This window comes from Boleophthalmus pectinirostris, unplaced genomic scaffold, assembly GCF_026225935.1.
Source record: "Boleophthalmus pectinirostris isolate CB_2022bp ecotype Guang Dong unplaced genomic scaffold, ASM2622593v1 HiC_scaffold_14, whole genome shotgun sequence".
Lineage (NCBI taxonomy): Eukaryota > Metazoa > Chordata > Actinopteri > Gobiiformes > Gobiidae > Boleophthalmus > Boleophthalmus pectinirostris.
In genome coordinates, this window is record NW_026571047.1 from 6,677,989 (window position 1) to 6,703,075 (window position 25,087).

Genomic DNA, 25,087 nt, shown 5'->3' on the forward strand with positions numbered 1-25,087 from the left:
TGACACAGGTTCTGTTTTTTTTTTTTTTTTTTAAACCAGCAAGAGTGCGCATATACATACTGTACTGTTTAATTATATAAACAGGGTATAAAATAGAATGTTGAAAAGTGACCATCATGGAATATTTTTTTTCTTATTTTCTCTCCAGACAGAAAGTTAAATATGAATAAAGGTCAAGCTGTTCTCTTCGCACTTTTAATGTCCTTTTCTAATGATTTCAAATAAATGAAATGAAAAGTGAAATGTCAGCGTGGTCTGACCTGATGACGACGATGATGCCGTCAAAGATGTTGTATGGGTTCTTGATGTATCCGAATGGGCCGTACACCAGGACTTTGAGGAGCATCTCCAGAGCGAAGAGGCTGGTGAACACGATGTTACTGATCTCCAGAGCGTTGGTCAACTCGTCCGGCTGAAGAACACAGAGACACAGGCGTAAGATAAGAGTTACATTTTATACCAAAACAATATATACATACACATAACTGCAGTTTTCCCATACTTAAAGCAGAACTATATAACTTTTGGTTGGGGGTTCTTCACCTATTTGTTTCTATGGATATGTCGTTGCTCTGCCTGGAATGTTCCACAGTGTGACATTAAACAGCTCTAACTTACATTTATTCAATTAACAGTGGTTTTATAGCTCAAAAATACCATGAAAAACAGACATTCTGACTGTGATCTGACATGTAACTTGGCCTGGTTTGGTTTCCATGAAGATAGAAAGGTTTGAAACCACTGTGGAACATTTCAGACAGATCAGTAACATCTCCATGGAGACAGACCCTCCAGCAGAAGTTACACAATGCACATTCTTTACAGCAGAATGAAGTAACTCTGAGCACTAGAGCTTCTCCTGTAGCTCCCATATGAAAAAATACAAAGGGTGTTTCTCAATTCCCAGGCTCTTCCTCCAAAGACCACTTTGTAGCCCTCATCCAGAGTCGGCTCCTCTGAAGCAGAATCAAGTGTCTTGGAGCGCACGTGGAACAGGCTCTGGAGGGAGCGACTGCATCGTGTCACGTGACCAAATCCAAAGCGATAAAACTCTGAATTTTAATAAACATCAGTGCTTCTACAAATATAACGTGTTCAGAGGTGTTTTTAGATGTCCACAAGCATTAAAACGATGTGAAAAACAAAGGCTGAGTGAATCATCTGTTATTGAGTTAGTTGGGCTGATAATTAGCCTAAATAAATAAATAAATACACAGGCTGGAACATTTTCAGTTGATAGGCTAATTGTATTCCCAGTCCCCTTGTGTAATAGATTTTGCTGCATTTGTCCTGATTTAAATTAATTTGTTCTAATAGTGTGATCAGCAGCAATGTGCCTAAAATAGGAAATTATTTATAATGCATTTTACTTCTTAAATAAAGTGAATAAAAACTAAGGTTGTGGTGTATTGTGGAGTCGAGCGCAGGGAGGCCGTGATGGCTCGGACAATGTGGATCTGTCCGAAGTGGTTCAGAAACCGAGGACCCTGGCAATTGGGAAACACCCGCTGTTTCTTCGAGTTGGGTGTCAGTCATATTGTGAGGCTGTTTTTCCACCCAGAGGCAGTAGAGGGAGACGACAGACGCTCCAACCATCACAAGAACTTGGTACCGCTTTAAGATAGCAAAAAGTCTCCTACCACTGAAAAAGACATGTTTTTCAAATAATATGTGGCACAAAACAGCACTGCTAATTAACAACAATGACACTGACCTATATTTAATAATCAGCTCAAAGTCATTTTACAATTTAGAACATTATTCATTCACTCCACACTGCCTCAGGATAGACTAACAGAATTGTAGAATAAATGCACCTGGAGAAGTGAATCCTTGAGACACTGTTAGTATTGTCCACTCTGGCTATACGTCCATTGTAGGGAGTATTATACCTCTAATGACAAAGACTAAGAAAACACAAACTGATCTGGTAGTGTGGGGCTGACACAACACAATTCCTCCATCACCACCAGATAAACATACAAAGCCACACCATACATATGCAATTACGATGTTTTGCTAAAAGACACAACAACAATACAACAAAATAAATGAATAAATTATATATATGGGTTTAAACCTGACAATACTTTAAAAAACAAATCTGTGTATGATTTGGATGAGCTTAAATATCATGCCATGGTTAAAGGCTGAAAAAAAGAATCTTCTCATCTCATCTGTCCATGCTTCCATTGTAGGGAGTATTATACCTCTGATTACATAGGCTAAGAAAACATGACCTGAGCTGGCAGTGTGGGGCTGACAAAACACATCAGTGCAAATCCTCTATCCAAAGCCACCCTGACCACCTGCAACAACTCGCACTCCATATATAAGCAATTACAGTGTTTTGCTAAAGGACACAATAACAATACAACAAAATAAATGAATACATAATACACATAAATATGTTTTTAAAAATCCGTGTATGATTTGGATGAACCAACAATATTATACCATAGTTAAAAGCTGAAAAAAATCTGCTAATCTATTCTGTCTATTCTTCCATTGTAGGGAGTATTATACCTCTGATGACATATGCCAAGGCAACAAGGACTGAGCTGGCAGTGTGGGGCCCACAAAGCATAGCAGAGCAATTTCTTCATCACCAGTGTGCATTCTGACCACCCAAAACAACTCATACATGGGGCAATTACAGTGTCTTGCCGAAGGACACAACAACTACACTACAATAAAATTAAATTTAAAATACAAATAAATTCTTAAAAAATGCTATGTAAAATTTTAATGAGCTAACAATATTATACATGAAGGCATGTAAAATTTTGATGAGCTAACAATATTATACAACAGTTGAAGGCTGAAAAAATAATATTTGCATGATTTTTTTCCTCCTTTGCCACTCCACTCCATCTAGTCTGTCTATGTTTTCATTGTAGGGAGTATTATACCTCTGATGACATAGGCCAAGATAACAAGGACTGAGCTGGCAGTGTGGGGCTGACAAAACACAGCAGTGCAATTTTGTATCACCAATGTGCACTCTGTCTACCTACAACAACAAGCATACATACATAGGCAATTACAATGTCTTGCCAAAGGACACAACACGTATACCAGAATAAAATAAAATTAACAATACAGATAAATTCTTAAAACATGTCTATATAAAATTTTGATGAGCTAACAATATTATACTATAGGTGAAGGCTGAAAAAAATAATTTTTTGCATGATTTTTCCTCCTTTGCCACTCCATTTATAATCTAGTCTGTCTATGCGTTTATTGTAGGGATTATTATACCTCTGATGATGTTGGCCAAAATAACAAGGACTGAGCTGGCAGTGTGGGACTGACAAAACACAGCAGTGCAATTTCTTTATCACCAGTGTGCACTCTGACCATCTGCAACAATGCGCATACCATACATAGGCAATTACAGAGTCTTGCCAAAGGACACAACAACTCTATCACAATAAAATAAAATTAAAAATACAAATTAATTCTTAAAAAGTTTCTATGTAAAAATTTCACAAGCTAACAATATTATGCTGTAGTTAAAGGCTTAAAATAAATCATCTTTGCATGATTTTTCCTCCTTTGCCACTCCACATTTGAATAACAGCCTTTCAAATCAGACAGAGTACACGTCTGTCACATCTCTGGGGAATTTGCCCTGCACTTTCACTGTACAGTCAGATCAAAGCGCCGCTGCATGCTCAAATGTTCATATCATAATTCATAACATCTTTTATAGAGGAGGTAGACGCAAATAGAAAAAAAGAAAAAAAACATACAATTGGAAAAAGCTGCCAGAGACAAAAGCAGGAAGAGAAGATAAAAGAGATTCCATTTTTAACATTTGACACAAAAGAGAAAGAAACTGTAATATGTATGGAATGCTTTTTTTTTTCCTGCCCCGTGTATATGCAGTTCAGACTATGTTGAAATGAGAAACATAAAATAGACTTTAATATGAGCTGAATGATATTACAATAGTTTTGCCTCATTATGTTATGTTGAAAGTGTCATAAATGATTCGTGCATGTATTGTATTGTATTTTTAATTTATTGTTTCTTTGAATAGGGCCAGATACACAAACATAGATTAACAATTCAGTAATATGATGCAGGTATCACAGTGTTTATAGCCCAGGCTAAATCACACACCAGTCCCTATAAAGGCTTTTAAACCACTCAATAAAAAGCAGCAGCATTATCTGTACAAAAAGCAATAAATACACTGAATTTGTCAAAGGAATCTGATATCAAGATATCAAACTCAAATAACTCATTCACTGACATTTTAGTCTCTCTAAGCCTCCTCTCTCCCCTGCTCTCCCTTATGCTCTCTCTTTCATACATAAAACCACAAAACCTCAACAAAACAAACAAAAATGATTCAAAATGGGTGTGTCCCGGCAGTGCCTGGAGACATCACTCATGACTGCCCTGATTACAACCAGGAGTTTGAAGTGTGGATACCTGTTCAACCAATCACACTCTTTCTCATAGCTCCAGACCATGCCCCTCCTCCTCCCTCACTTCCCCTTTAGTCCTCCAGACCCAGCGTCTCCCCCTCTCCTCACTCTCTCCTTTAGTCCTCCGAGACCCCACCCCTCCTCATGCTCCTCGTTAGGCCTGCAGGCCCTGCCCCTGCTCCTCCCCTCTTCACTCTCCCCTTTAGTCCTCCAGTTACTCCCCCCGCCACTCTCCCTTTAGTCCTCGAGACCCTGCCCTCCCTTACCCTCCCCTTTAATCCTCTAAACCCCACCCTCTTCCCCCTGACTCTCCCCCTTAGTCCTGAAGGACTAAAGGGGGAGCCCTTTAGTCCTTCAGTTCCCACGCCCCTACCTCTCCCCTTTAGTCCTCCAGACACTGCCCCCTCACTCTCCCCTTTAGTCCTCCAAACCCTGCCCCTTCTCCTCCACACTCTCCCCTTTAGTCCTCCAGACCCCAGCCCTCTCCCCTTTAGTATTCCAGACTCTGCCCCCTTACTCTCCCCTTTAGTCCTCCAGACCCCATCCGTCCCCCCTCACTCTTCCCTTTAGTCCTCCAGGCTCCGCCCACTTCAGCAGCTCTATTTGAAACGTGGTTGTGGGCGGAGTTTAGGTGTTTAGTTACACTTTTCAAACGGTTCGCTTGGGGTCATAATGGATCTATATAAAGAACATTCTGTTTGTCTCTATGGAGATGTCAGACATTATTGCTTTGCCTTAAATGGTATGTATTTAATTACATACCAAAAAAAAGTCTTCATGGGAATATATGCTCAGAGGAACCGTCAAGGCAAAGTAATAACATAGATCATGTTTCCTTTTTGTGTGGCGTTTGCATGTTGTCCTTGAGTCTGGGTTGGTTTCCTCTGGGCACTCCGGTTTCTCCCATCAACCCAAAACAGGCACAAAAGGTCAAATTCTACAGTTAAGATAGTCCTGACCAAGACTAGCTCAATATATGGAGATGGGTCCTCTGCTCGTGACAAACTGCCCTATAGCTGCACTGAAGTCTGGGTCAAATGCAGAGGACAGGTTTCACTAACGCACAATAAAGCAATACCCAATTTGGTGCACCTTTAATATCTCTTTCCTCATAAAGCGCTATAACAGGGCTCCTCTTGTTCATATCCGTGCTTCATTGTTCCATTGTGCGTTGGTTGAATGTGTGTTTTTGATGTGCTGATTGCCTCTCAGACACATCCTCCATGAAGCCTCTGCTATTGTCCACATAACAGCAGTTCAAAGGGCCACATGAATACAGGGCCCTCTCATTTGGGCTCTGCTGAATGGAGAATGCACTCACAAGCAGGTGGGTGACACTATAACACCTGTCGCCAGCAAAAATACAGTCTGGCGAGACAAACACTTTAACTGTCTGTTAGAATGAAGCAGAGTCTGGCACTACTCTTAGACCCCGTTTACACTGAAAGCAATCCGCGTATCACCATATCACCATATTGGAAACGATCTGCGTCCAGACACGTCGTTTCTGTGTCCGCCATCTTTCCTTATCTACACAGCTTTGAGCATATTTGTTTAGGTGTTAGAGAAATGAAACTTAAAACTGCATGACTAATTTGCATAAACTAAGAGCTCAAAAACAGCTCGCTTTTGTGCACTGATGCGGTTCAGCTTCTGTCAGACTAAAGGACACGACTCAGTGGATTATATGTGTTCTTTCTGTGACAGAGGGGTGTTCTGCTGATGGTGAGTCTGTTCTGTGCTTCTGTCGTGTTGGAGATGGTTCATGTTAAACTTCAGAGATTATACGTCTGCAGGTTGTATGCATAGACTGTATATATGAATATATTTTAGCCTCTTAGTGTTTTGGTGGTGAATTATTTCGCGGCGCATAGACCTACGTCAGAGTATCAGTGTTTTCAGGAGTCCACACAGTGCCGGATCAGATCTGTACTCAGATGAATTCGTGGGAGCTGGCGTCACCGGATCGTTCCGTCTCTGGAGGCGTTTTCAGTCGGATTAGTGTGAATGAACGCTGCATCCACAATGAAAACGACTCCAATATGTACTAGTGTGGACAGGGCCTTGGGCTGCAGTGTTTGTGTTGATATGAATGGTTAACCAGCCTGTCAAGAATAAGAGATTCTCAGAACATACGAATATGTCACAAAGTGTTGTCTTGGCTGATCAGGCTGGCAATAACAGTCAAAACTACCCTTCAAAGTAAAGATGCACAATGGAACATTTCTGGTGTAAGGTTTGCCTCCTGCTTGTCTCTATGGAGATATAATAATAATGTGCTTTTACAGACTTGTCAATCCACTCAGGTGTCCCAGCACAACTTCAGTAAACTACAAAGCCGCACCACCCGCAGCGCACGCAAACACACACGGAGCAGACAGCGACCGCACAGCGAAAAACACCCACAGCCACACTCATCACTCCACGCCGACGAGGAACGGAACGGAGGAACAAACCGAAAAAGCGAGTGCAGTGTGCCACTTCTAGACACAACTGAACAACTGAGTCACTGCGAACACGCCGACAATCCGTTGGTCCCAGACAGCACCCTCCCTACACGCCACAACTGAACAAAGCCCAGAGTCACCATGAGCGCGCCAAACAAAGTCCCACTGACCCATCACACCGTTGTGTTTCGTTTAAAGTCCGGTGCGGTTTATTTGTGAAAAAAGTTCGAAAATGGACCATTCAATGACCATGCGCCTTATAATCCAGAGCACCTAATAGTGCAGAAAATATGGTATTCATCTACTCCATATTAATTTTTTCCAATTAACATAGCTTGTGCTTTGTACTTGTGCAAAGTAGTGATGAAATTATTTTATGTATCAAAAAAGGTTGTCCAAACACCTTTTAGTGATTTATAAAGCCTAATGGAATGACTTTATTGTCTTGTTTTATTGTATCCTCAATTTGAACTCACTGTGCTTGCCAGTGGTCAATAATTCAATAGTTCTTTGGTCCCATAAAATTAAAACTAACTTATTTATTCATAGAAGAAGACTTGCGATTTAAGGTTTATTTATGCATTTATTTATTTTAAAGAAAGACACACTAACTGACTTAGAACACTACTGTTGGCACATAACTTAGCTTATCAAAACTTCAAACTGATGAATGATCCGGGTCCCCAGAGGAGTGTGGGCCCCATGTGAACCCAGGGTCTTGAATGGGCCTGGGAGGTGGAAAGGGCACCCTGTGTGGGACAGGATAATCCGGTTAGTGCTAATGTAATGTCACTATCGCAATATTACCCTCCACTGCAGACTGTCAATGATGCAACTAAATGTAACAGAGTGTATCAGAGGGCACGCCACACAGGCCAGATGGAAGGAAGATAGGAAACATAAAAATGTATATACAATTCACTTTTTGATAAAACATAAGTGTAAATTCTAACACACTGGTTGTCAAACACACCAAGTTCCTCCTACGATAAGAATAAGCAGAGCAATCAGGCCTTTCCTGTTGTGTTCATCTGGCTCTCTTTGGACACTGCTGTGATTTGGCTCTTCCACAGGATCTGCTGAGCCTCTCTGACCAGTCCTCCTGTTAACCTGCACTGCTGAAACCTTTGACTGAGACACAAAGGCTGTTGATGCAGAAAAAAAACGTGAATTTCCCTCAGCATTTATAAAGTATATCTCTCTATATACAAAAGGCAATAAATGCAGTGAATTTGTCAAAGGAATCTTCACTCTCCCCTTTAGTCCTCCAGTCCCTGCAGTCCCCCTCTTTTACTCTTTCAGTCCCTGCCCCCTTTACATTACTCTCCCCTTAATCTCCCTTTAGAACCCCCTCACTCTCCCCTTTAGTCCTCCAGTCCCCACCACCCCTTACTCTCCCTTTTAGTCCTTCAGTCCCAGCCCACTCCCCTTAGCTCCTCTCTCCCTTTAATCCTTTTTCTACCCAACCTTAGTCCCCCACTCCCTCCCTTATTTCAGTCCCTTCAGTCCCCTTCTCCCCCCCTTACCCCCCCTCTACTCTCCCCTTTAGTCCCCCTTCGCCCTACCCTGCCCCCTTACTCTCCCCTTTAAATCCTCCAGAACCCCCCACTCTCCCCTTTAGCCCCCCTTCCTTTCCCTCACCCCCAGCCCCTCTCCTCCCCTTTAGTCCTTCAGTCCCTGCCCCCTCACTCTCCCCTTTAGTCCTCCATATAATATCTGGCTTTTGCAGAACCCAGATCGAAACCCAGACTGCACCTAAATGGGAGCTAAACATATTTTATGATTTTGAACATGCATCAAAGATTGCACTTATCTATTTCAGGTGTAATATAATTTGGCAAACTCACTAGTGTATTTAAAAACACAAATCTGAGAACAAACTGGGATTGAGAATGAAAAGAAGAAGGAAAAAAAAGTCCTATATATCCAATACTAAATTTAGGCATCAGTGGGGTCAGTTCATCACCACAGAAGCAGCTTATGAGGAGTCCAGCCCATATTACAATATCCACAATGCAATGTGTGTGTGTCTGTACAGGCCCATGAACATTTGTGTGAAATTGGTCACACATGAGAAGTCTGTGTTTATTAGCGTGTCACAGAAATGTCATTTTTCATGAGTTCCGTATCCTATCCAATCCAATCCACTTTATTTTTAAAGCACATTTCAGAAACAGTTTCCAAAGTGCTGCACAAATACATAATAATAACAACAATAGTAAAATGATAAAATAAACTACTAAAATAATCATACTAGTCTTAAAATAAAACCAGTAAAATAAAATAAGAGCAAAATCATAGAATAGCAATAAATAAATAAAACCAATAAAAATACATAAAAAAAAAACCACACACATATATATATGTTAGTATCTGTTAGTTGTGTGACTGTAGATCAGTGTGTTGTGTATCACCAGAAAAACAAGAAATGGAATTAGAATTTTAACGACATGCACTGAAAGAGAAAGGAACTGTTATAATTAGTGATTATCTCGAAAACTATTCATATTTCACTATACAAATGCACAGAATTATAAATAGATAATCATTTTTCAGAGATTTTGAGATCACTCCTGTTGCTCTAACTCGGTCCTTCACGGAGTTATCACCAAAAACACATATTTGACCTTGGTTACCTTGACCTTCAAGTGACCTTGACCGGTTTCAGCCTGTAAAATCCAGTGTACCCCGCTTATGTGTGTGCCAACTTGTGCGATAATTGGTTGAATATTTTAGCCCGCAGATGGTTCAGAAATTGCTGAAATTGCCTTTATCCTTTATAATGACGTGACCTTTCAATTGACCCGTGTGACCTCAAATGACCTCGGATCGCCACCAAACTTTTTTTTTTTTTTTGTGGCATTGGGCACGAGGGCTTGCCCCACGTACCAAATTTGGTGACAATCGGTCCATGAATGGCGGAATTATCGCGGGTGAACAGACAACACAGACACAGACACACAGGGTGAATACAAAACCTGGTCAACCTTTCAGGGACCAGGTAAAAAAGGAAAAGGGAAAGATTATCAACCAATACTGGTATTAGCACAGATATTATGTTATTAATTATATTCTAATGGATTACTATTCTGAACTCTTATTTCAGAACCTACCAACACTTTACCAAGAAAGATGACATTCTCTAACTATGGTTTAACCAAATAAACACAGAACCCCGAGAAGACAGAATGCAGGATTAGTAAAACTTGCACAAGTACTACTCAGCACGTACCAGAGTCCTGTACCAGGTCGGGCAAATAGTTGTTGAAACGGGCGGGTTTTAACGTTCTGGAGTTTTACGGGCGGGTAGTGATTACACACGGGTGGGTCAGGACTTAATCAAGACTAAACCAGGACTAAACCAGGACAACACCAGGACCAATCTTGGACTCTAGAGAGAGAGTGAACCCCGAGACCATGGAGCAGGGTGTCCACAAAGTACGATCAGGTGAAGGCTGCACTTACCTCCATGCAGCGTGAAGCTCTGTGCCGGCGCTTTTGCCTGCGGTCACCCGACGGTCTACGCGGGCGCACCCCTCAGAGAGTCCGAGCTCGTCCCGACAGTGAGTCCTGGTTCAGTTCTAGTTTAATCCTGGTTTTGTTCTGGTTTAGTCCTGATTTAGTCCTGGTTTAGTCCTGGGTTAGTCCTGGTTAGTCTGGTTTAGTCCAGGTTTAGTCCTGATTTAGTCCTGGTTTAGTCCTGGGTTAGTCCTGGTTTAGTCCTGGGTTAATCCAGGTTTAGTCCTGGGTTAGTTCTGGTTTAGTCCTGGTTTAGTCCTGAGTTACTCCTGGGTTAGTCCTGGTTTAGTCCTGGGTTAGTCCTGAGTTAGTTCTGGTTTAGTCCTGGGTTAGTTCTGGTTTAGTCCTGGGTTAGTTCTGGTTTAGTCCTGGTTTATTCCTGGTTTAGTCCTGTTTTAGTCCTGAGTTAGTCCTGGGTTAGTCCTGGGTTAGTCCTGGTTTAGTCCTGGTTTAGTCCTGGGTTAGTCCTGGGTTAGACCTAGGTTAGTCCTGAGTTAGTCCTGGTTTATTCCTGGGTTAGTCCTGGTTTAGTCCTGGGTTAGTCCTGGATTAGTCCTGGTTTAGTCCTAGGTTAGTCCTGGGTTAGTCCTGGTTTAGTTCTAGGTTAGTCCTGGTTTAGTCCTGGGTTAGTCCTGGTTTAGTCCTGGTTTAGGCCTGGGTTAGTCCTAGGTTAGTCCTGGTTTAGTCCTGGTTAGTCCTAGGTTAGGTTTAGTCCTGGTTTAGTCCTGGTTAGTCCTGGTTAGTCCTGGTTTAGTCCTGGGTTAGTCCTGGTTTAGTCCTGGGTTAGTCCTGGTTTAGTCCTGGTTAGTCCTGGTTAGTCCTAGGTTAGTCCTGGGTTAGTCCTGGTTTAGTCCTAGGTTAGTCCTGGTTTAGTTCTGGGTTAGTCCTGTTTTAGTTCTGAGTTAGTCCTGGTTTAGTCCTAGGTTAGTCCTGGTTTAGTCCTGGGTTAGTCCTAGGTTAGTCCTGGTTTAATCCTGGTTTAGTTCTGGTTTAATCCTGGTTTAGTCCTGTTTTAGTCCTGGGTTAGTCTTGGTTCAGTCGTTGGCGTGTGTGGCGCAAAAGTTAGGCGTCTCGATCAGTGTTTCTTCTGCTCAGTAAATAAATCCTGTGAAGTGATGTCAGTCGAGTCGCGTCTGTAAATTCGTATTCGTACTGAAGAAAGCGAAACCATTTCATTTCATTTCGTGATTGTAATTCTTGAAGTCGGATCTTTTCAATTCATATTCGGATAGATGCTTCAGTTACAAAGCTTTTAATCTATGTGTGACAGGTCCGGGCGGGTGCGGGTTTCCAAAAATGGACCCATGCAGGACTCTGGCACGTACTACTCTGAAATACACGTCCTAGTCATTACGGGGCGTGCTGACTTTTGGTCTTGTTTTCACGGCCACACAAACAGACCAGCCATTTATAAAAGCGGGCACGGGAGATACGTGGAGTAGAAGGTGAACATATCCGGAGCGCGTGTCCCTCTGCGGCGGACATGTTGTTGACCTTTGACCCTCCTGTGTGTTCACTTCCCGGACTGTCCCTGACACTGAGCAGAGCCAGCGTGTCTGTTTTTATCTGCTAATCCCCCACACCACACACTTCAATGAGAGAGCGGGACGTATACATGCTCGTACTGCAGTATACAACAGAAGTGCACTCAGAGGATGTAAAAGTAAGGCTACCCATTATCACCACAACTTTTTAATCTTGTACAACCCTTAAGCCTTCATAGTTTAGGTTCATTCTTCAGATAGCTGCATGGACGATTAAACAAGTCAAATCCTGGTTCAGTCCAAATTGTAAAAATCAAATTTGAGTTTAGATGATCCCATTTCTTAAACAAACAAATCAAAAACATTTCAACAACTGTATGATAACTATAAAAAGAAGTAGGTAGTAGAGCCCTGCAATCCTTCCTCCCGTCCCGTATGCTGCGAACTAAACCAGGTGTAAAAAACAGGTCTAAAACCAGGACTAAAACAGGATGTAGCCAGGACTTAACCATGGCGCTGGACCGCCCACCGCGCCTCCTCCCCTACGTAGCGCAATTCCTTTTGCTTCTCCTTGTTTGTTAGAGCTTAAGAAAGCAAAGATTCCCATCTTGCGGGTCTTGCGGGTCTTGCGGGTCTTGCGAACGGGACGAAATATCGCAGATGCAGGCAGGAGTGAGACTGAAAACTACAATTCTTTGCGGGAGCGCGACTGCACAGTGCGGGAGTGTGCGGGAGCAGGATTGAAAATTCTGTTCCACGCAGACCTCTAGTAGGTAGCCACAAATTGGCGTCAAGTTAGTGTAACGTTACTTTAAAATGATATTATTCAAGTAAAAGTACAAAGCAGTGGTCTAAGAAACACCTCAAGTAAGACTAAAATGTATTTGAGAAAACTGACTTAAAGAGTACTTTAAAGAGTAACTATTGGGACACAACTTCTTAATTATTATTAGAAGTTAATGTAATTAGAAGGACAAAACATGAAATAATGCACAAATCTGAAGGAATGCTACAAAAGTTCAAGTCATTTCATACTGTCGACATAAAGCTTTTGTCACTTTAGACTTATTCAGAGTGGGAAGAGTAAAAAAACTTTTACTCAAGTAAGAGTACTTCTGCTTTAATAAAAATATTACTCAAGTAGGAGTAAACAAAAACCGAGTAAATGTAACTTGGTATTATCCACCTCTGTCAACAACTCATAAATTAAATGTGTACTATGTCACATTTCTGGTTGAGAGGCAGATCACCGCACGTGACCAACGTTAACATTCCACCCGTTACCGCCCTTTCCCGTGGACTAGGACTAGCCCAGAACTAACCAAGGACTAACCCAGGACTAACTCAGGACTAACCCAGAACTAAGGTGCGACCGCGTAGACCGTCGAGTGACTGCAGGCGAAAGCACCGACGGAGTTAAGTGCAGCCGTCGCCCGATCGAGCTTTGTGGACACCTGCTTCGCGTGCTCAGACCTGGTGCAGGACTCTGACCAGAGCCGCCACAGTGAGAGCTGGAGAGATGCAGCGACACTTGTTCCAAAACCAAATGTTACTTCTCCCACACGACACAAGCTATATCCACACGACAACCAAGGTACATGTGTATCTGCACACCAAGCGCATCATCAGAGAGTTTTCAGTTCCACTGGAAATATTCTAACTCTGGGTGATGGGGGGTGGCAGAGGGGGTGTGATATCATTACATACCGCAGTGTTTAGCTGCTATACCGTACCACAGGAGAAACTCCCTAACTGTGACAACCCTACGTACATTAGCAACTGAAGAAATGCAAGATCGATACGTTTAAAGCCATATTGTGGAGCATACCTGGAAAACCAACAAACTCTTTACTGAGACAAGGAAGTGGCAGAGTTTACATAATGCATCTTTAATGACGTATTTACATATTTAAAGGTGTATTGTGTAACTTTTCTGGTGGAAGGTCTGTCAAATGCTTTTCTCCATGGAGATGTTATTGCTTTGTCTGGAATGTTTCAAAATATGGCATTAAACCTTTCTGTCTTCATGGAGATCAAACCCGACCAAGTTACAGGTCAGATCTGTGGAGAAGTGACGCCTCTCACAGTCAGAATCCCTGTTTTTCTAGGTATTTTTGAGCAATAAAACCACTTGTAATTGAATAAATGGAAAGTAGAGCTGTTTAATGTCACACTGTGGAACATTCCAGGCAGAACAAAGACACATCAACAGAAACAAGTCGGTGACGGACCCCCAAACCAAAAATAGTGGAACTTTAATTTTCAGAAGATACCACAACTTTAGATTTTTACTAGATTACAAACTTACTTTAAACTTTATGCATGAAATAAATTAAAAAAACAGCACTGTTTATGTTTTAACTCCAACCATCTTCACCAGAGACGAAAAACACAGATTCATCAGACGGTTGGATTGTGTTGCAGGCAGACATGTTGGATAAGTGTGGAGAGGGTGTCCGCTTTATCTCCCACCCCTTTAAGAGCATCCCCTTTAAGAGCGTTGCCTTTTATGGGCGTCCTGATGGAATAGTTGTGAGTGTGCCAGCTATGTGCCATGGCAAATCGTCTGTTCGCTGGAGAAGGTCAGACTAGCTCCATGTTTTTCATTCGCTCCTCCATAAAAAGAGAGACAGATCTCGCTATTCACCTTCAGTAAAGGCTGGATTGGATATGGAAAGGGTCCCGGGAGACATAAAGGTGTAATATGTAACTTTTTATATGGTGGGTGCGCCATTACTTTGCAAAAACATGAAGGTTTACAAGAGAAATCCATTAAAGTCGCTCTGTGGGACTTTTTTGGTGGAGTTCCAAAGCCTGACGCTGCTCCAAGTGTTAACTCCAGTGGGTTTCAGTAGGAACGTTAGGGATTTATGTTTTGGAGACTGACAAGTAAGATCGGGACATGTTGTCACACGGGGTAGTCCTGGTTTAGTTCTGGTTTAGTCCTGTTTTAGTCCTGGTTTAGTCCTGGTTTAGTCCTGGTTTAATCCTGGTTTAATCCTGGTTTAGTCCTTTAATCCTGGTTTATCCTGGTTTAGTTTTAGTCCTGTTTTAGTCCTGGTTTAGTCCTGTTATAGTCCTGGTTTAGTCCTGTTTTAGTCCTGTTTAGTCCTGGTTTAGTTTAAGTCCTGGTTTAGTCCTGGTTTAGTCCTGTTTTAGTCCTGTTTAGTCCTGTTTAGTCCCGGTTTAGTCCTGTTTAGTCCTGTTATAGTCCTGGTTTAGACCTGTTTTAATCCTGGTTTTAGTCCTGTTTTAGTCCTGTTTTAGTCCTGGTTTAGTCCTGTTATAGTCCTGGTTTAGTCCTGTTTTAGTCCTGTTATAGTCCTGGTTTAGACCTGTTTTAATCCTGGTTTAGTCCTGTTTTAGTCCTGTTTTAGTCCTGGTTTAGTCTGTTATAGTCCTGGTTTAGTCCTGTTTTAGTCCTGTTATAGTCCTGGTTTAGTCCTAGTTTAGTCCTGGTTTGTTTATCCTGGTTTAGTCCTGTTTTAGTCTGTTTTAGTCCTGGTTTAGTCCTGTTATAGTCCTTTAGTCCTGTTTTAGTCCTGTTATAGTCCTGGTTTAGTCCTGTTTTAGTCCTGTTATAGTCCTGGTTTAGTCCTGTTTTAGTCCTGTTATAGTCCTGGTTTAGACCTGTTTTAGTCCTGGTTTAGACCTGTTTTAGACCTGTTTTAATCCTGGTTTAGACCTGTTTTATCGGGACATGTTGTCACACAGGTTATTTTTTTTCAAAAGCAAAAGTGAAATAGCAGATTTGTGTGTTTCTTGGATCTGCACTCTTCTAAATTTGAACTAATTTGATCTTTGTTTGCCTGAGGTTTCTCCAGAAAACTATTTTTCATAGGCAAGTCAATATTTTCTTTTAACTTTCCCCCCAAAAAACTGAAATAACATAGTAAATACATATTTTCTTGTATCAGGGTTCCCACTCTTTTTCACTGACCAAATTTCAGAACTTTTCCATGACTTTTTCATGACCTAAAGTGAATTTTCCGTGACTTTACAGCACCTACATGTGTAGAATTGATCAGACTTTTAGAGCTAAATATGAAATGTTCATCGTTTCCACTCACTTTATGGTTTAGGATTTAGTTTTTAACATTCAAAATCCTGTCAGTGCATTTATTGTCTTCTCTTTTAAACAAAAGCTGCATAAGTTCAGAAATAATCATAATAGCCTAATGGGAACTTAAAAGAATGCTGAAGTTGCATGAAAGAGACATTAAATTCCATGACTTTTCCAGGATTTCCATGACTCCATGATTTCAATTTCCATGGGAACTCTGTTGTAATAATAAATGAAACCGATCAGATGAAGAGAACTTTAGCCACAGTCCAGAGAAGTGCAAATGTTGGTATGGGGCAAGTTGTCCCATAGTTAAACCCCCACTTTAAAAACAAAACACCACCAAAATCTATGTTCAAATTTAACAGGGGGATTTTTCTAGTGACACTGAGTAAATTTGACACCAGTGTGAACTCTAAAACACACTTTACAAAGTTTGGTCAGAATGGCTCTTTGGTCACTCCGACCCAAACCACAGCTCTGGACTTCAGATGCCCCCATCACATTGTGCCTTCATTATTTGAGTAACATGTTTTGTCGGGCTGGAACGAGATACAATTTCGACGAGACGAGAAGAAGCATGAGATTGGACCCACGAGAACCACACAAGATGAGATTTTGTTGTTGTATTTAACTGACCTCCTTCAGCTATCAGATATTCTTCCTGGAGACCTATATTGCGTTCTTTTCGGATTGGTTTTGACTTTATTAGGCTTTAATAAATACTTTGTGCATTTCAGTTCCCAGTTTTAGCCTCACCGTTTTTGATTTACTTGAATATTTTTAACTGTCATTGTAGCTGAACTTTTTGGGACTACTCATTCTCAAAAGAATGTAACTCGCCAGTACTTGAGGCAATTTTGTCTCACCAAATGTTGTGGCATGAGATCTTGTCCCATCTCTAATGTTTTGTTGAAATAATGACTGTGCACGCCTAAGACCGAAAATACAATCCTCATCAAAATATCATTAATTTTAGTTTTGAAAATGATTGATAAAAATGGGTGTGACAATTTACACCGTGATGGGACATGTTGTCACAGTTGTCCCACCTCGTGTTTGAATTCTTCTAACTTTGGGTGTGCGTGAGACAGAGAGATGGAATGAAAAGACTAAAAACAGCTGAGATGTTGCTCCTTCATTTGATATACACACTACATTTCTGTTGCGTTTGGTTTCTTAGACAGAGATCAGAGTGAAAAAAGTGTGACAACATGCCCCGGTCTCACCTACTGTTTCACCTTTCCTTTACTGTTTACCGCATAATAAACAGTTCTTGAATGTAACTTTATAAATGCTGGACAATAATGCACTAAGTATGTAACTTTGCAAAAACATGAAGGTTTACAAGTGGAATCCATTAAAGTCTCTCTATGGAACTTTTCTGGGCGAGTTCTAAACATTGGTGCTGCTCCAAACATTAGCCGCATTCTATTTCAATAGAAGAGTTGGCAATGTGTTTTGTTTTCTCAAATGACAAGCACAGTTTGACATAGATTAAGTTCAAAGCAGTAGTGTAGTGAGTGTGGTACACGGGGGTACGCCGTCCACCCACTTCTCCAGACGAGAGATATAAAAAAACAAAAAAAAAACAAGTATAAAATAGTCTACAATTTAAATGTTAAACCGGAGCTATTGGCAATGATGAAAACAAACTGTATAGGCTCATGATATCTGCACTACTGTCCTATAGTGACCTGAGGCATGAGGGACCAGGACTGAACCAGGACTGAACCAGGACTGAGAGTCAGGACGGGCCCGGAGGTGCGCCTGCACAGACTGTCAGGTGACTGTCAGGTGAGAAAGGACTGGCACAGAACTCCACACCCCACAGGGCTAAGTGCAGCCATCGCCCGATTTCGCTTTGCCGACACCCTGCTCCAAGGGCTCTGGGTTCTCTCTCCCGCATTCAAGTCCAAGATTAGTCCTGGTTTATACCCAGGTTTAGTCCTGTTTTAGTCCTGTTTTAGACCTACTGTAATCCTGGTTTAGACCTGGTTTAGTCCTGTTTTAGTCCTGGATTAGTTCTGGTTTAGACCTGGTTTAATACTGTTTAGCCCTTGTTTCAACCTGTTTTAGTGTTGTTTTAGACCTAGTGTAAGCCTGGTTTAGACCTGTTTTAATCCTGGTTTAGACCTGGTTTAATCCTGGTTTAGACCTGGTTTAATCCTGGTTTAGACCTGGTTTAATCCTGGATTTGTCCTGGTTTAGTCCTGGTTTAGTCCTGCTTTAGTCCTGGTTTAGTTCTGTCTTAGTCCTGGTTTAGTCCTGTTTTAGTCCTGCTTTAGTCCTGGTTTAGTTCTGTCTTAGTCCTGGTTTAGTCCTGTTTTAGTCCTGGTTTAGACCTGGTTTAGTCCCGGTTTAGTTTTCTGTTTAGTCCTAGTTTAGTCCTGTTTTAGTCCTGGTTTAGACCTGGTTTAGTCCTGGTTTAGTCCTGGTTTAGACCTGGTTTAGTCCTGGTTTATTTCCTGTTTTAGTCCTGTTTTTAGTCCTGGTTTAGACCTGGTTTAGTCCTGGTTTATTTTCTGTGGTTTAGTCCTGGTTTAGTCCTGCTTTAGTCCTGGTTTAGTTCTGTTTTAGTCCTGGTTCAGTCCTGGTTCCTGTGTTGTAGTTTATGGTTTATGTTTTTTTATTTTAGGTGATTATGAACGGTGTTAATGTTAATAACATGATTCTGCATCATTTTGAGTTTAAAAAACACAAAATATTACAGATTTTGACTGGGCTGGTGCCTTTATGTTTGTTGGGGGGTTCATCATATCGATGGAATCACGAATCACATATCCCCACTTTAAAAACCCCCACTGCATTTAGCCCCAAAATGCCTACACTGTGATTGTATTTTATTTTATTTTTTTGCTTTACAATATAGTAACTAAAATAATGTCAAAATATTATGGTTACAAATGTTTAGCCATAACCACAGAATGGGTGCCACTTTCCAAACAGTCCTGGGGCAGCTGTGGTCAAGAGCACTTTTTCACTTGGAAGTGAAAGAATAATGGATCAGGACTAGATTTAAAATGTCCCATGAAAAACAGATGTTAAATCACACATAAAAGAAACAAATACCATTTGTTATAATATTATTTTTTAATCACCACGACAACATAATTCTGTTTTGATACATCATATTTGCAGGCATCTAGACTGACAGTGTTTATTGTTCTAGTCTTTCGCTTTTTAAATAAAAGAACTGCATTTTTCTTCAGAGTGGGATTTGAGAGTCGAAAGTCGTGCCAATACCACTTCTTAGATTCTATATGTGCGCACTGGGCAGTAGTGGCAGTTTTAGTATCTACACACATTAGTTGGTTGGGTTGCCAGATCCAAAGAAGCCATAGAAAAACCCTCAGACTGAGACAATGTTTATTCAGCTCTATCCTCTCTCAGAAACGCTGGCATTCGAGGACGACAGGGCAAAAGTCCAACGCAAGCAAAAGAGAAAACGATTTTAGTCATTTGTACTGGCGGTCTACCCCAGTTTAGAAAGAAAGACATTTTTGGAGGTGAAAAACAGGCTGGTGATCAAATGATGGATGGGGGTATTTCCTGCTTTAGTGGAATGTGAAATAACTTCAAGTGTTGTGGTGGAGACTTACTGTAAAAACTGCAACTTTAGTAGACGGTCTGGGTAGATTCATTTTTGGAATCAATACCCATATTTGATACCAATACCAATACATATGACATATTTCGATCACACTGTTATCTTTTATTCTTTTGATCTAGGAGTGTAACAGTACATGTATTCGTGCGAAACCGTTTCGGTACGTGACGTTGGGTTCAGTGCAGGGCTGTGCACGAGTGAATTCACATAATTAGTGTGTGTTTACCACTACATGCGACACGGAGGCTCGGCTCTTTAATATTCACAACAGAATTCATCTGTGATTGGGGCAGGGTTTCCCGCAGCACTTTATAGTTAGGGCAGCCGCCTTAACGCATTTGCTCCCCGCCTTGACTACATCCCTCTGAACCACGTGTATCTTTGAAAAACTACAGATGTCGCACCTCGGTCCTCACTTTCATCAGCACGGAATCTCTGTCACTTCCCTGCCAGCAGATCTGAACTTACTGAAGACAAGGACAAGTTGTTTTGTCTGGCCAAAAATATAAAGATTGAGTAGCTGGAACTGTTAGTGCTGAGCTTTACTTCATGAAAAGTTTTGTTTGCAAGGAATTTATTTTTTACAATATTTCATACATTTGTTCCTTATTTGAGAATATGTTAATTAACTTACAAGTATTACTAAGCAGCACTTTGCATTTATTTTATTTTCCCTTTTGAATAGTGTTAAAACAAATTGTTGGTTTTGCATTTTGTTCCCATTCTGTACCGAAATTGAACTGAACCGTGACCTCAAAAATGAGGTACGTACCGAACCGTGATTTTGTGTACACTAATTAGCCAGGTTGGCGCCACCTAGTGCCTCCACTCAATTTAATTTCTCTCCAGCAACTAGGTCAGGAATTGAAATACAGTAGACGGTTCGCAAAAACCCCGAAAGTGCAAGTTCGGGCACCAGCCAATCAGCAAAGAGTCATATATTCAGTGTTGTCAGCGATTCCCGAGATCGAGGATTTAAAGTCGGAACAAAGAGAATGTTTGGTGAATTTTATCAAGGGGAAAGACTTTATTGTCCTTCTTCCTATTAGATTTGGGAAAAGTTTAATGTACCAGTTAGTCCCGTTAGTGGAGCATTACATACGTCACGACCAAATAGCAGCGACTGATGAAATAAAAATAAAAAAGTACCCGCCTACGATCGAGCGAACGAATTCTAAGGCTGCGAGTTCAGACGGTTTGTACAAAGTGAAACAAAGTAAAACCGGCTGATCAATCAAGCTAACCCCTAATAACAACACATTCAAATCTTTTATTAGTTTCAGTTTGCTCCGAGTCCACGTTCCCCTTGCTCCCCGCGCTGAGTCATTCCCCCTTCAGAGCACTATCAAAAGACAATCAACGTGAAAGTCACATCAGAACGAGCTTCCAGCTTTTTTTTTTTTTTTGTTAGAATCAAACACCCAAACAGGACCATAAACACAAACTCCTGAAAATTTGCTGTTTAAATCCATTTCCTATTGTTTTCAGACTATTTTAAAACTTTTTGACAGTGTTTACTAATGTGTGCATCGCGTCTCCACGGTAACCGCTAAACATCTCCACAGACATGCATGTAGACAGCCCCGGCGTGATGTCACTGACCATTGATCACTCCGTACTGATGCTTTTCAATGGCATATAAATAAACCACTATTCCCCAAAATAGAGGAGCGTTTGGAGGTTTGCGTCAGCTGGTACGAGTGCTTACAGTGGAGTGGAAAAGTTGAGCTCAAAGTGCATTTGCATCGAGTTAGTTACATAAGCGATGATTGTGAAATTTTCAAATGCAGAATCATAGCGGCCAGACAGACGCTGTATTCTAAGCATCAGGGAAGCATTAGATCTGCTTCAATACAGAAAGCCTTGGAACTCCTAAAATAAAATAACATAAAATAAAACTTTTCCATCTTAATATTTTATGTTGTTGTACAAGTTTATTTTAGGTATATTATCTGGAAACCTCAAATAATTGAACAATACTAAAGAAAAAGTGACACAAAATATACGTTGTTCAAATCAAATACATGCCTGAAGAGGTTTAGATGTCATCCATACATGTTTGAACAATCTAGCGATCTCTCCTGGGCCCTATTCAAACCCTCTTTACGGTTAGCTGTAAGATTCTGTGCCACGCTCCTACGCTCCAACATGACAATTCTCCATAAATATATAAAAAACATGACACAAAACTGTACACAACAACTTCACAAACCTGATGCGATGTGCAGTAGTTTCATTAGCGGGATGCACACTGTTGTGTTGTGGGAGGGCTCTGAAGGGGGTGTGACTTAGCATGGGAAGCAAAGAGAGGATAGACTTAAAGTTTTGTCTTAAACCCACTTTTATTCTCTGGTTTTTGTGTTGTGTGATCCATTTTATCTTTTATTTTTTTTAATATATTTTATTGTATTTACTGTTTTATGGTTTTGCTCTTGTTTGATTTGACTGGTTTTATTGTTTCTTTTGTTTACTGTATTTTTCAGATTATAAATTGCACTTTCTTTCATGGTTCGGGTGTTTCCTGTGACTTATTCTCCGGTGCGACTTACATATTAAAATGTTCACACTGAAGCTGTGAGAGGTTCTAGTCTTGTGTGTCAGTATCTGCTGCTCCTGTTCCTCCTGTACCACTGTCACTTGGCTCTACTGCACATGTCTCCTGCAGAAAGAGACTCTGTTCTGTCTGTATCATGTCAGTCGATCGCACCGTTACTTCTGTACCACTGAACAATTGAAAATTTAAACAAACTTAAAGATGACTGAGAAGACTGAACACAAATGCTCCCCAAAAGAAAATCATATTTAGCAGATGCAAGTCATGAAATCTGCAGCTGAAAACGGTAATCGAGCAGCAAAAGGAAAGTCCGGATTGAGCGACAAACTTGTGACACTGGGAGGATGCACCATGCAACTTTCCTGGAAGTCACTGGATGGATGGACAAAGCCTGGACTTCAGTGACACCGAAACCATCCTGTCGGGATTCAGAAAGGCTGAAATAATTCTAACTGGAACTGATGCTGAGTCTGACGACAGCTACACAGAAGAGGAAGTGGTGCTCTGTTTACCTCCAGAGGTCACGGAAGTTGCTCAGAAGTGACACCGAGGATGAAGAATTGAATGGATTTAGTGATTTGGAGTGAGATGGAGAGTTTGGTAAACTTGTTCTGTTCTGTTATTTATGTTATAGTTTATCTGAAGAACTGTTCATATGTGATGTTAACAGTCTGTTGTTCTCTCTTCTATTGTTATTACTAGAATTTGACTTTTAACCAAATTAATTTTTAGTATAAGGAAAAATCTGATATTTGGGGAAAATTATAATGTGGGGTAGTAATATACAATCCTGACTTTTTTATCCTTTGTAAACAAAAAAAGTATTTTGCACTTCTGACAGGCCGTTTGCTTGTAGCCATTCTTGCACAGTCTGCATCGCCCACGTTTATCAGCATGGATTGGAGAAAAGGCTCCTGAGTAAAAAAAAGCTCATAAAATATGGATTTAGAGTAAATAGGTAATTGGAATTTAGCTGTTGCAAATCTGCAACACCTGCCTGGAGAGGGTTAAGATGAAATGCTCCTAATCTCTGATTTTATAAAATTAATTTCCCCCCAAAAGTGCTGTGGGACTTGTATATGTTTTTTTCTTCTTCATTATGCATTTTCTTTGGCTGGTGCGACTTGTATATGATTATTATTTTTATTTTATTTTTTTTTTACCATCAGTCCACGACCCGGTGAACTTGAATTCTCTACTCTGCGCTTTAGTACTGACTGTGTAAACCAGACTCTGTTTCCACACGAGGAAGTTTAAACAGAAACTAAGAAGGACAGCATGGAGACAATTAAAAAAAATGAGAAGAGAGAGAGAAATGAGATGAAATGACCATGAAAACAGAGTTAAAGACGGACAAAGAACAAAGAACAGAGAAATGTCAACAGTGTACTTGCTAAGGAGATGCAAAATTCCACAACTAGTCTGATTAAATCTGAGCGTTTATTGTATTATTCTGTTTTATTTTTGTTGTCACGGTGTATTTGTGCAGCACTTTGTCTGCTTACGAAATGCGGTCTATAAATAAAGTGGATCGAATGAAAGCGAAGTGTAATATTCATTAGTATCTTATTGCAATAACTGTAGTAGTAATTCCCAATCAGTTACTCAATAAGTTGCCGGTGTTCAGAGTAAATATCTGGATTGGAAAATGTGCGTACTACTAATTGCTCAGGTAAATGTGTTGACAACGCTATAATTTACTTAGAGTCACAGTTTCCATAGCGACGTTCTTATTATTTTTTATTAGATAGACCAGAATCCATCACAAACACCATTAGCAGCAGAAGTAACCCTTTTTGTCATCTCATATTTATAATTATCCAAATTGATGATGAATAAGCACATTACGCGTAATCGGCCCCTGCAGTGACACCCATTAGCCTTAGCGAGCGGAGCATGCATTTTGATCGTTTCTGAGGATAATAAAGTTAGCTGTTTAATTAATGATAGCTGAAAATGGAGGACTGGACAGAGCGATACACATGAATCATATTTTCCATTAAACTCATGCATTTTGGTCAAATCATTAAGGCGAGACACTGCGGGCAAAAGGCATTTTTTTCAGTGCTTTGCTTTCGTAGCACACAACGTTTTCACGGGGAAACAAAACTGTCCACTCTGTGCTGAAAGATGTTTTCATATTTATCTGAATCAACCAACAGAGTTCTTTGGGACACTGTAAATTAAAAGGCTGTTTTCGCAAAATGTGTTTTTCTTTCATAGGGACTGAAAGATCAGCCCTTAAAGAAGCACCGACACACACCAAGATCTGCAGTCTTATACAGGATTTTTGATTCATTAAAGGAGCACTGTGTAACTTTTCTGATTGAAGGTCCTCGCTGAACCTTTCTATCTTCATGGAGACCAAACCAGACCAAGTTACAGGTCAGATCTGTGGAGAGTGGAGAGCCAACCCCACTCACAGTCAGAATTAGGGATGGGCATTCGATGAAATTTTCTTAATCGATCATCGGAAAAATTAACGATCGATTATCGATTAATCATTAACGTTTTTATATTAAAATGATCATTATTATTACTATCTGCACTACTAATCTGCATAAATAAATTCAACTTTACGACATGTAACCTGTAACTGCTCTAGAACCACATCAGCCCAAAAATTTTATTATTTAAGGCAAATCAAATACTAAACAAGCTATCCAAAATCCCCTTGTCTATTTTTAGCATGTAATATGTCAACAAAAAGAAGAAGTATTTAAACCAGACTCTTTCATGTTCCTGTTTTAATCCTCCCAAAACACTCAATTTTGGCTGTTTTTATGTTATTAGATTCTTTAGAGTTTGTTTTCATGCCTGACAGTTTGGATTGCTCACTGTGGTCTCCCTCAGAGTGGTCACGTGATGTTGCTGTGACTTGTCGCTCAGCTGATTTAAACAGGTTTTGGCGGTGTCTTTCTACCGGTGGAGGCAGGACAACAGCGCCACCTGGAGTCCGACTTCCTCA

General features: G+C 40.6%; 1 protein-coding gene across 1 annotated transcript in view; it reads right to left on the bottom strand.

The window, feature by feature from the left end:
* Positions 1 to 25,087, bottom strand: part of cacna1g (calcium channel, voltage-dependent, T type, alpha 1G subunit) — a 634,394-nt gene that overhangs the window by 210,224 nt on the left and 399,083 nt on the right. Inside the window, 1 exon segment of the mRNA XM_055150510.1 lies at positions 261 to 412. Coding sequence (XP_055006485.1) covers positions 261 to 412 — 152 coding nt within the window.